Here is a 12,849-nt window from a genome sequence, read left to right on the forward strand (position 1 = left end):
CCTTCGTCTTCAGAGCAATGCCTCGAGCCGTCCTGAGGTCCATCTTTTATATCCACCTCGGGGGCGGAGAGTCCCCGGTACCGCCCCCTTTCTGGAACCTTCCAGGGACTCTGGAATAACCCCCCAACCCCTCATCTGGGGTCGGTGGGGGGAACTCGGCCCTTTGAACGGTCCGGCTCTATCTCAGGGTGGCACCCCCTACAGACCCATGCCCGCAACTACAGGTAAGTATACATAGGGCGGCGTGTGCTATGTGTTTCCGACGCTACACATCCACTAAAATCAATAGAGGTGAATGATTTAGTTGTCACCATAAGACTTCCCATTTAAAAAAAAATCCAATTTACAAATCCTCGACAGCAGTGGTGACCAGAGCTGTGGTATGTGGTCTGCAGAACTGTTGCAGATGCGATTATGTTCACAAAACACCATCGTGTTTTACTGCCCTTGCACACCGATTTTACTTCGTCAATGAAGAACGAGCTAATCAATTTAATGGCGTTTTAATTAGCATTGCACAGCACAGTCGTTTTAACTTTGAAAAACACTTTGGTGCACGGTCGTCCACAATGTGTTGAGGACTGACTGACAGTGGGCGCATCGAGAGGCTGCGAGCCACCGCTGTACGTAGACACTGGATTGCATTCTAATTTTGCAATAAATATTAACTCGTGATTGTACAAGGGTGACGCAATAAGTGAAGAAATGACATTCGTTTTTTTCAAATAACCTTGGAGCTCTCATGGAACCTTGGAGACAACTGCAACAGTTTATAAAGTTGCAGTTGGAGGCTTGCCCCCCTTTTCTGCTGCAGACTGTGAAACACAGTGCCGTCGTGATAGCCTTGTGAGACAGTAACAGTGCAAAAGCTAAATAATGCTTGTTTACCTGATTCATGACTTATGGGTGAAATATCGCTGCTGCTGACATTTTCACTGCTTCCAGTAAGTGTCGGTGTTTTCCCTTGGCTGCAGTTGTTGCTCTTTATTTGTTGCAGCGTTGACGTCCTGAGATGTCATTGTTGAAGAAATTGTTGTTTCAGTCGAAGTAGATGGCTTCAATGCCAGCTGCCAGCTCGGCAGAATGGCTGCTGAATTCGGGGGACACGGGAACTGCTTTCTGAGTGAGACACGAAAACAGCAATGTGTAAACACCTCAACAATGTGGGCGCCTGTCTATGTGAAGTCTGTATTTTCTCCCTCTGTTCTGCATGGGTTTCCTACCAGAGATAAAAAAAAACAATGTAACTGGGATTGGTTAAACATCCCAATGCAAAACCTGCAAATTACTCAATTGGGATTCCGCATCGCAACATGGACTATTAATGCAAAAACTTGGCCGAACCCTCCTGAAAGAGAGTCTCAATGACGCTCTCCTGGCTGATCAAGCGGATTAACAGTAAATTAATCATCAACACGGAGCGAGGGCCGCCTTGAAAGCCAGACTTGGCGTGCGTGAACGAAGCCCTCGTTTTCATTCCGGCAGCCATCGACACACTCCTGCAGATGCTCGCGTGTGCGGCTAGGACTGCATCAAGAAACAGCCACTTTTGGGTTGCTCTTAACATTCGGGAGGTTTGGCAACATACCTCCCCAGCATGAGACCTTTAATAGAAGCTATTTCTGTTCGAAGATCTGCAAGCAATGGACCACTGGCCTGCACACACACATGAAAAGACAACAATCCCCAGTTTAGCCCCATAAAATGTTTAGACAAGTTAGCACCTATTAAGGCAGGTACAGATCACACCTAGCCCATACAGTGGTTGAGGGTGGTGACAGATGTAGGAATCTAGTCATTAATATTGGAAGTGTAAAATATGCGTGTCTGGGTAAATTTTGCTGGAAGGCTTCTGGCAAACGGAAACATCAGGCGGTTCCATGTATATCTCATTGCTGAGTATTTTTATTTATACTTTCTTGATTTGAAGCTTTCGTGACTGCAGGAATCCATACTCTTTGGTTCTTTCAGTAAAGTCATGTAGATATAAAATAAAATAAATCACGTTTCGGGTGCAACACAAACGTCCATCATCAGGTGGGAAAGCATGAGCTGCTGAGGCAGACTGTTTTAAAAGGTTTGAAATGGGTGTAGCCCAAGGGTCATAAAGAAGTGGGCGGTGCTAGTGATGTTAATGTGAGAAATTAGCATGTAACTCAGAACGGAGAGTGGCCTCCTCAACGAGGGCACGGAAGTGGCTATGTTAATGTGAGAGATTAGCATGTTAATGTAAGAACAAAGAGTGGTGCAGTCCAAAGGCATGAGAGCGCAATCCAAAGGACATGTGAGCATGAGAGTGCAATCCAACGGCATGAGTGCAATGCAAAGGACATGTGAGCATGAGAGATCTAAGAGGCATAGAGAGAGAGAGAGACTTTGAGAGTCGGAAATAACAGCTGCGGCCTCCTCGACGAGGGCACAGAAGTGGCTATATTAATGTGAGAGATTAGCATGTTAATGTAAGAACGAAGAGTGGTGCAATCCAAGAATGTGCATGTAACTGTAAGAACGGAGAGCAGCCTCCTCGACGAGGGCATGGAAGTGGCTATGTTAATGTGAGAGATTAGCATGTTAATGTGTTGTATGTATAGGTGTTATGAAAATTGATGAAAATAATGAAAATTAAATGAACTTTGAGATTTGCATAATTTATCCGAAATTATGTTAATCAGTGTAATTATGCGCATAAATTATGCTGATTCGAGAGATAATCGTATTAATTTATGCGAGTGGGTGTGGTTATGATGATGCAGGTCGTTATGGATTATCAGGTCGAGCCTCGGTGACGAGGATTGTGTTATGAATTGGAATAACGCAATTAATCGTATGCAGTGACGCAGGCGTTGTGAGCGTGAATGAGAGAGAGTCGATTCGACTCTGCTCTTTAATTCCGTATTATCGATAAGGATACGATTACTCTCGATTGAAGATTACGAATTATGTGTGTTATGGATTATGTGTGGTGATAGTGTGCTTATGATAGGTCCCCAGGATTCAGATCTCATACGCAGAACAATATTATGCAGAATTTCAGGAAGAATCACACACAAACCTTCTGCTTTAATCAATTTTATTTCTAGCTAACTTTAATTTTTGGATAATATGAAAACTCAATCTCGGGATTTTGGAATTTCAACACAGCGTGAACATGATACCATCACGATTACGTTGTTTCACCTCGATAGCGGCACCTGTGGTTAATTCCCGACGCGTAACGCAATCGATCGGTTGTTGAGAGAGAGATTAAAAACATGGGAACTATTCTATCAATTGATATCTTCATATTCTTGAATGATTACACAACACGGCACTTGGTCTTTGATTCGTATCCAATCCTTAATACATTCTGATATGCGAAGTTATTATGCTTGAAATCGTCAGCACAGTACCACGTTGATGTTCGTTCATTGATTCATAACGATTATGAATTTAAAGCGTTCGACTGTAATACTTCTAATTGCCTTATCAACACCACTCGATGGCCACAATGCTTCGTTACTTGAATTGTCACACAAAACAGCATTCGGTCACTGATCATGCGCGGCCCTTAATGCGATTATTGTCACGTTGTTAACAATAGGATGACTGATTATTATGCAACGCTACTCGTTGACAGGGCACTCCAACCAGTATTATTCTTGGAGGCACAAATATGCGTTTGAATTCGTTATTTCATTCGTGGATACCGGCAAGATTATGCAGAAAGACAAATATTAACGAACGACTCAGGTATTCCTAATCAACTTCTCAACGCGACTCAATGGGTGGCGATGTTTCCTTTTGAGATCCTTATCTCGGGCCAATCTTTTAATTGATTGTGGCCAGACCCCTGACAGGGAACCGGTTGAACCCGCTCTTCAACCCCGCGAGCGGCGCTCCGTGGTGAGGAGTCAAGAATTAATCCTTGTTAATGGGTCAGTTGGTAATTTATGCGGTTAGAAGTACAGCCCCAGCACAATATTACAGAGAAAAATTATGAACACTCTTAAAAACGATGGATTATTCACTCGGTCGTTGCGATGTTTCCACAATCACGGATGGTTCAATGGCTTGAGGTTTTTAGGCTTTGTTAATGACCCGTGTGTGTGTGTGGAATGGTATGAGTGGTGAAAGAGTAGGCCAATGTTCGGAATCGATTCTTTGCGTCAAGCAGACGTCTGGTTTGTGTGTAGTGGGGGGCAGTGTATCATACGTATCAGTTGATTCTTCTTTCAGTAGTTGGTTCGGACTCGACGGACGTTGGTGAACGAGTAGATGCGTTGTTGTAGCTGAGATGACCGTCTGGTAGACGGCGTTAGAAGCACGCCCGCAGCGGCGCGCTGGTGCTCCGTCGTCGGCGGTTGTAGATTGCAGGCTCACGATTCGCTCGTGGTGGCGCTGGTGCTGGTGGCACGCTGGTGGCGCGCTGTTGGTACGCGCTGGTGCTGATGCTGGTGCTGATGGCACGCTGGTGGCGCGCGCTCCCTCTCCTTGAAGACGCGCGAACGCACCCGTGCTGGTTCGCTGACAGCAGTTTCTCTCCACTGCTGGCTGAGCTGCTGCACGCTCTTGCTTGGCGTTGCTGGCCGCGCTCTTTCTCCTTGAAGATGCGCGAAAGCGCCCGTGCTGATTCGCTGACAGCAGTTTCCTCCACTGCTGGATGAGCTACGCCGGCGCGCGCTCTTTCCGCTGCTGTAGTATCTGACGCTGCGCTCGCGAGCGACAGGTCAAGTTTTCTTCTGCTGAGTTGAGTTGAGATGAGTCTTCTTCTGTTGAGCTGAGTTGAGATGAGTCTTCTTCTGTTGAGCTGCCCCCGAGGGCTGATGAGTTTGCCCCGAGGGCTGATGAGCTGATTTCAATGCTGAAACGGCTCCTTTTTATGCCAAAAATCTCTCTCCTTCTCGGCTCCCCCTCACGAGGTGGAGCTATCTTTGATCTGATCGTATGTCGGTGGGGGGGGGGGGTTCGTGTGTCGGTGGTGGGGGGGTTCGTGTGTCAGTGTGTGTGTTTGTGTGTGTGTCATTTATGACACGGTCCTGTTCGGGTCTTTCCTCAAGCCATAAACATCAAGACAACAGACACCTCGATTCATCTTGGTGGCGTCTGGTTGTCTAATCCCTCCACCCAGAGAGAGGGGCGGGTTCCCCCCCCCCCCTTTTCCGTACGCGTTCCGACGCACAAAGGAATAGTTAAGATTTTTTTTAAGTTTAACATTTCACATCACAGTTGGTATCTTATCATACACAGTTATGATCCTGCTTGTGATTCATAGTATTTGATTTATTTCCAAGTGAAGATGCTCTTCCGAGCGTATGCATTTTATCACGTGCTGCAGGGAAAGACAAAGGTGGTCGGGAGAGACAAAGGTGGTCGGGAGCACCTCTTTATACTTTCGACTTATTTTTCTCAAATACCATTTGGTCCCATGTTCGCCAAGACTCGTGTTTGTAACTACGTCTTCCCGACACCTCTCGGTTTTACCGAGGTTCGAATTGTTATGATGGAATTATTAAAAAGAAAAATAATTATCATCCTGAGTTTAAGAGGTCCATTTCTTGATTGTTGGAATCCATATCCCTTGGTTCTATAAGGTTCTATAATGGAATGTCGTGTAAGGTTAACACGTTGTTATTATTAATATTATTTTGCAATTTTCTTTAAAACTTTCTTTGCCTGGTTGCCGTGTGTGGGGTGGGTGCGTCTCCTCATCAAACCAGGCTGGCTTTTCCAGATGGCCCCTTGTGATAAGGTGTAATTCCTGCTTCTCCGCGCTGTGAGAGAGACAAAAGGTGGTCGGGGTTGCTTGGAATATTGTTTAAACTCTTTCGCAAGTTTGCTCGTTGTCTCATTCCTTCTTGATAACCTTTGATGTGACTCGGTATTCTTGCTCCAAGCTTTGTTTTAACAGTAAAAGTATTAAAGGTGAAAATCATTTGATAGCGAATTAATCATTGGATAATAATTCACTGATGTGTCTGGTGGCCTGTTCTTAATTGGAGTGAGCGTTAGGACCGCTAACTTTAGCTTATTCTTGTTATTGCATTTTAAATTTGAACTGTTGTTTAAAAAAAAAAATAGTTTAACCCGTGGGCGTCCTCATTTCTGGCTTGCGGAGGGCTTCCCTCTGCGTGACCTCCCTTAGGGCACATCAAACTCTTGTTCATCTGGAGATCTTCGCAGATAGCTGCTAACATCCTCGCCTCGAGAGTTTTATTATTTCTTTATTTACTAATGGCCTGTTTATGACCGACATATGGTTTTTCGTGTTTCTGGCTTACGGGTTTGATTCATTAAAAAAAATATATATTGTTTGTCACGAAAGAAAGGAAAAAGAAATCTAGGTGTATGCATCCGTAAATATTCTTATGGATATTAATTGTGGAAAAAGGGCCGTATACAACAAATGTAAGAACAAAGAGTGGTGTAATCCAAAGGCATGAGAGCACAATCCAAAGGACATGTGTTCATGAGAGTGCAATCCAAAGAACATGTGAGCATGAGTGTAATTTAAAGGCATGGGAGTGGAATGCAAAGGACACGTGAGCATGAGAGATCTAAGAGAGAGGCATAGAGAGACAGAGAGTCGGAAATAACAGCTGACATAGGCAGGTACGATGGAAACATCACAGTCAGTTAAGACTTTACCTGGTTAATAACGTCCTTCCAATGATTGCTCAGTTTGTAACCATCTTCTCAGTTGAAGTTGTGTCTGTGTTTATATATCTGGATGGCTTCATGAACATATCTCTGAAGGTAGCCAGTAGGTTTGCAGAGTACCTCCGTCTTGGAAAAATCTATTTTGTGAGCCCACAGCGTTAAAACTATGATCAGCAACGGCAGAGGTATTGGTCCTACCGTGTTTCAGATCTGCCTTGTGTTCATGAACGCGGTCCGAGACATGTCGTTTCGTTTCCCCAATGTAACTGCTGACATCGGGCCAATTTGTAGGTGGATGAGTTAATGGTGGAGACGATAGGACGGAGCGGGGTACCTACTTTGTGGATTTTTGGAAGGCCATAAAATCTGGGTGGTCTAGCAGCCAAAGGTTGTAGGGAATAGATACGTCGATTATTACACTTTACTCAAGAAAGGTTCAGTCTTAAGACTCTTTTTCAGGAGGATTCTGCCAAGTTTTCACAGTAGGAGGCATGATGCTGCCGTGTATAATCCCAATTGAGTAGTTTGCAGGTAATTTTTCAGCACTGCCACGTTCTGACCACTACCAATTACATTATGAGAGGACATCACAGAAAATGGAGGAATCCATGCAGAACAGAGGGAGAACATACAAACACCACGCAGAAATGTACCTGAGTAGCAAATCAAACCCACGCGCATACTTGCTGTGAGGGGACGAGTGCTACCACTTCACCACCTTCTTTCATACGATGAGTGTTCGCACGTTTTACCTTGGATACAGCGGTGTCATCTGTCAGCCGCTCCAACTGTTTTTGTTGACGTGACAAAAGCTCGTGGGTCCCTGCGACACTTGTCTGTAGTTGTGTCACTAAACACATTATACAAACATCTTAAGCCACATGTATAGTGTTATTGCATTTATTTTCATTTACGCTTGTTTACCCTGGAAACCCTCATTGGATCTCAATACTCTTTTTCAGGAGGGTCCTGCCAAGTGCTCGCATGTCGGGAACAAAGTTGCTCTGTGTAAACCCAATTAAGTGATTTGCACGTGATTTTTCATCATTGCCATGTTTGGCCAATACCAATTATAATTATTAATGATATTAATAATAAAGCCAGCAAAGCATAGGACTCTTTTCAGGCTCCTGCATTTGGGTTTTATTCTAAAATGTTTTCAGTCAATTAATAACAAATGGGAGGAAATCCGATTCGCACGGTTGGCTATGAACGGAGTGAAAGAAGTTCAAATGCATACATACAAATCAAAGACCTCAGAGCAAACCCAAGCAGAATAGAGGGAGAACAAACGGCACAGAGAAAGACACCTGAGTTGTTGCGTTATAACTATGCTATAAACTAGACTACTATACATTACACTAGTATATCTTCCAATCTAAACTACATTGTATAATATCGTATCCATAGACAAACCCCACCCATGAATTATACAATGCGTTACCATACACTACCCTATACTTTAGCCTATAAAGTATTAGACTTGTAGTATTACACTATGTATTATTCTACTAACCCTACTGTATACCACACTGCTGTATATTCACTATAGAATTATGGCACTATATATTGCCTTATGAATTATGTTAAACATTACACTGTTATACTATGTATTATTATACAAAATGCTATAAACTATACTATTGACCGTCGTGTGAAAGGTACTAAGAGGCAGTGCCAGCGAATGGACTGCAGTCTGAAAGTCACCGTAAAATACAATCAATCAAGAACCGAAATGGTTTATAACGTCTTTCCAATGGTTACTAAACCGGAATCCATCTTCTCGGTTGAAATTGTCTCTGTGTTTGTATATGTGGATAGCCTCATGAACGAATCCCTCATGGTAGCCGGATGGCTTGCAGAGAACCTCCGTCTTGGAGAAGTCAATGTCATGTGAGCCCAGTGAATTATAACAGTGATCTGCCACGGCTGAGGTGTTCGTCCTACCGTGTTTCAAGTCTGCTTTATGTTCACGGATGCGGTCCGAGATATGTCGTTTGGTTTCTCCAATATAGCTGCTACCACAGAGGCAACTTAGTTTGTAGACGCCCGGGTACTGTATGTCTGGAACCACATCTTTTACAGGCGGAACCAGATCATGGATTTTATGTACTGTGTTGAATCGGACCAGGATCTTGTGTTTATTCAGGATTTTGGAGATCTTTTTTGTGACCCTCGCAATGTAGGGTAAGGTGATGGTTTTGAATGGCTCAAGAGGATCCTTCTTCTAAAGTTAATTATTTAGTTTTAAATTAATTATTTAATCAATTAAATATTTATGTCCTTTGATACCATTTTTATGTAATATTTTTAGGTTAAGGAATACAATTGGAATGAAACACATCCCTAAATTTATGGGAAAATCCATTCCAATTAATTCAATTTAATTTTACATGTGTTTTTGATTAACGGCTCCCTCTCATAAATCGAGGGATACCTGTACTAGGCCTCAGTGAGGCTTTCCTGGGTAAACAAGCGTCGTAACCCTAACACATCACATTGACCTGTAAAAAATGTTAGAGGGCTCGGGGAGAACATGTCAGAATGGCCACGAAAAGAACACAGCCGGGAGGAGATGAAGCCATGAGATCAGCTTGAGTACAGGAGCTAGACAGACTCGCATCGCAGGACTATAAGGCATGGCGACGGTTTGTGGAGGCCTTCATCCAGCAGTAGAGTAACATAGCTGATGATGGTTATGTCAACTACTGTAGGGAAATGTGAATTACAAGCGCTTTAACGGTTGGATGCAATGCACAATTGTGCATTGCTATGCTTATGCACGCACCAGCGTGGGTGAGTGAAGCGGCCATTGCAGAGACAGTGGATTCCACATCAGTGAGACGTTGGGCTTCTGCAGCACGAACAGCCGCCAGCCACTACGCACACACAGGTCGGTCGATACTAGCACAGAAGCAAGACACCCATTGCTGCAGACAGTAAACAATTCTCATATTTATCTTTCCTGTACAAAATGCGAACAAATTAATCTTTCGAGATGACGTAAGATGATTGTACCTTGCGCTAATATGAAATATGGGTGGATGATTTTTGTAAATAACACTTTCACTGCAAATATGTCACTTGAACAATGGATAACTTCACACATAGTAAATATACCTGCTCTGTATGCTTCGTATAACATTCGCCACAAATGTGTTGTGTATTACGTAGGATACCTGCCTCTAATCTCGACAGCCTCACATGAGTGCAAGTGCTCGTGCTCTATGCATGCCTTGTACAGCCGGTTGATGCCGAAGCCGATAGCTGCAATGACAGCTGACAGAGCGCCTACGTCCCTCCAGCGCCAAGCTGGTGAGCAAAGTATTTGTAAGCACATGAGATTCAACAAGTAGATAGCTACTCTCAAGGCTCTCATACGTTTTTGAGTTCCAGAGACAGAATCAAAGTAGAGTTGACAACACAAGGACTCTGAGAGAGCCCTGTGGGTGCAGGCCAAGTGGAATGGTCGTGACAGAAGGTTCCGCTCACAGTGCCGTGATGCTGGTGGTCCTGCAGGAGACTGGGCCAAATGTTGCGCATGAGCGAGGCTGGTTCCTCCATGCACCCCAGCCCGCAGAAACACATCCTCTATCTCCACGTCTGTCAGACCTAGACACAAAAAAAAACAAAAATACACAGAAGTGAGATGTACATCGTGTGAATGTTTAAGATTTTTACAGTGAGATCCAATATCCTACGTAGAATTTTGCTAATTACTGGTCATTAACATGCAGGTTTTCGCAGATGTAGTGAGTCCAACTGAGTCGCAGGCGTTTCTCTTTAGAGGCAACACATTGATTATAATATAAACACGTTAACACAAAGGGGTAACTGCCCCTTTACCAGATACAGCCCATGGTGGTGACCACCCAGCTAACTACCCTATATGGAGGAGTTACAGCTACGAAGGGTCTGACCCTCACTTGGGTCCCGGCCACGTGCTGATGCCTGTAGAGCTTCCTGCTTGTAGGACGTAGAGCTCACAGCTTGTAGAATGCAGCGACCCCGGCTCCTCTCAGGGACCCACCTTATATCCTCCCGGTCAGGGCCGCTCCACCCTCGGCCCCGCCTGCCTTCTTTAGCGTTCTAGCTTCCTCTCAATCCCCCTCGAGAGCTCTCCCTGGACACGTGATAATCCACTAGCCCCCCCCCACCTGGGGCCTTCTCTGTGGACACTCCAGATCACGTGTCTACGGGGTCAACAAGAGTGCCATGGTCCGGGGCAACCCTGCCCCTGGGCCGACACTCTCACACTCCCCCTTGTGGGAGCCCGCACTACACGCTATGTGTGGTGCCCGCGCTATCCCAGCGCTCACCAAGCCCCACTAGGGCTGGTACTGCACCCGCCTACAGGGTGTACGCGATGACGGTGCATCGCATGCCGTGCTGTGCTAGAACCGGCCTCACACAGCAACCCACCCAGTGCCGTCCACGACGTAGGAAAATCGCACAGTGACATCCCCAATATTCTTAGCTCTTTTGGTAAAGTCACGTTGAAGGGAAACAATAAAATAATAAAATATATATAAAACAATAAAAATTCTCACGACGTTTCGACCATAACACAAACGGTCGTCATCAGGTGTGTCGGTTCGCATTAATTAATTTATTTTTAAACGGTGTATTTATGTATTTATAAAAAACGTCAGCGCCACGCGCAGCGAACCGAACACCCGATTCAAGAGCCGAATGGCTCACAGGGCTATACCAAATAAATGAACTATGGAACTATGGAACTACACCAGGGGTCGGCACCCTAAATGACAAGAGCCATTTTTTTCTGGTCTTTAATAAATAACGTCACAAAACAGTACTTAAAAGAGCCGAATGCGGCTTCAGAGCCGCAGTTTTGTGCAGCATAGCGTTGTGGTTATAGGCGGGCATGTGAGCTGTACTTAAGGGTACTGAGAGTGCTTGTTATGAACCGTGGGTTTTTCACTGACAAATGAACACAGGAGCGGTAACTGTAGGCACATGGTGATGGCTGCACAGAATGGTGTGGAACTGAATGTGCCTATAACTAATTTTGGGTGAGCAATGTGTAAGCAGGACTTCTAGCTGGTGTACAGAAGTCACAGCTAGTTGTCTAGGGGCTTCCCTAGTCTCAGACCGAGTCAATTTGACCCAAAAATGTAGGTAACGCTAACATCAGGCTACTGGTATTTGCATGGATAAATCTACAATCATGAGGTAACCAGCGTGGTGCTACTCATATTTTACACTGTTAATACGTCGGCTAGTGTCCGATAAGCTTTGTACCAAACTGGCTGAGCACGAGTTTGTAATTGTATATGTGCGAGTGTAATTGCGTCGGTGTGTTAGGTGGAGCAGGATGTTCGGGTTGTGCTGGCACTCTGCCCTATCTATAATATCCTGGAGGAGGGGTGAGCTCTATTAAAAGTGAACTCAGACTCCACCTGTCTCGACGCCTAATCTCGGAAGGCGGATCTCACCATCGCAACCCCACTCATGGTACATACCCTAAGACGTCCTGGTTTCACAAATGTTGTACACATGGAGAGCAAGGGTCTGGAGGACCCCACATGGGCCCTGGGTTCTCGCACCCGAGCCTCCCGTGACACTCACCTTTCTTGCGTAGGAACGCCCTCTGTATATTTGGAGGACTTCCAGCCACTCGTGGATTTTTCAGGAATTTGAAGGCTGTATCAACCTGTCCACAGAACCACAAACACCCCCTTTACGCGCAATATTTTGGAGTAAGGTCTAATAGTGAGAGCCTGTTTTTTTGTTTGTTGCGGTTGCACCCGATTCAAGAGCCGAATGGCTCACAGGGCTATACCAAATAAATGAACTATGTTACTGTCCGCATGTTTCAGAACTATTGGTAATCTTCTTCTTTGGTTCTTTCGGTAAAGTCACGTAGAATGAGAATAAAATAATAAATTGATAAAATGAAATAACACAATAATCAATTTATTATTTTATTCTCATTTTACGTGACTTTACCGAAAGAACCAAAGAAGATGAATCCTTGCAGTCACGAAAGCTTTAAATCGAAACTATTGGTAAGCCATGTGGTGTCCTCAGTGTTCACAACAGTACAACGTAATGAAAGTAGAGAGCCAAAGTAAATGGTGGTAACATTTGAGGTCAATTCTCACAATCCATCGATCCACAACAATACGCGTAACAAATCAAGTATTGCCAGAGGTTCGTCTGTTATGCCCGACTTGGACCCGGTTCAATTGA

At 44.6% G+C, this 12,849-nt stretch overlaps 1 protein-coding gene across 1 annotated transcript; it reads right to left on the bottom strand.

Annotated features, from left to right (window-relative positions):
* Positions 1–816: 816 nt before the first annotated feature.
* Positions 817–12,333, bottom strand: LOC116947638 (peroxisomal membrane protein PEX14-like). The gene is made up of 7 exons (XM_032963618.2): positions 12,226–12,333; positions 10,129–10,248; positions 9,872–9,948; positions 9,425–9,515; positions 7,389–7,486; positions 1,589–1,656; positions 817–1,119 (listed from the first exon to the last, which is right to left on the bottom strand). Exons 4-7 carry the CDS (start codon positions 9,447–9,449, stop codon positions 933–935), a joined length of 378 nt encoding a protein of 125 aa, XP_032819509.1. The 5' UTR covers positions 9,450–9,515; positions 9,872–9,948; positions 10,129–10,248; positions 12,226–12,333; the 3' UTR covers positions 817–932.
* Positions 12,334–12,849: the final 516 nt, after the last annotated feature.

The sequence above is a fragment of the Petromyzon marinus genome, chromosome 30 (assembly GCF_048934315.1).
Source record: "Petromyzon marinus isolate PM22_M1 ecotype Great Lakes invasive population chromosome 30, UKy_Petmar_22M1.pri1.0, whole genome shotgun sequence".
NCBI lineage: Eukaryota > Metazoa > Chordata > Hyperoartia > Petromyzontiformes > Petromyzontidae > Petromyzon > Petromyzon marinus.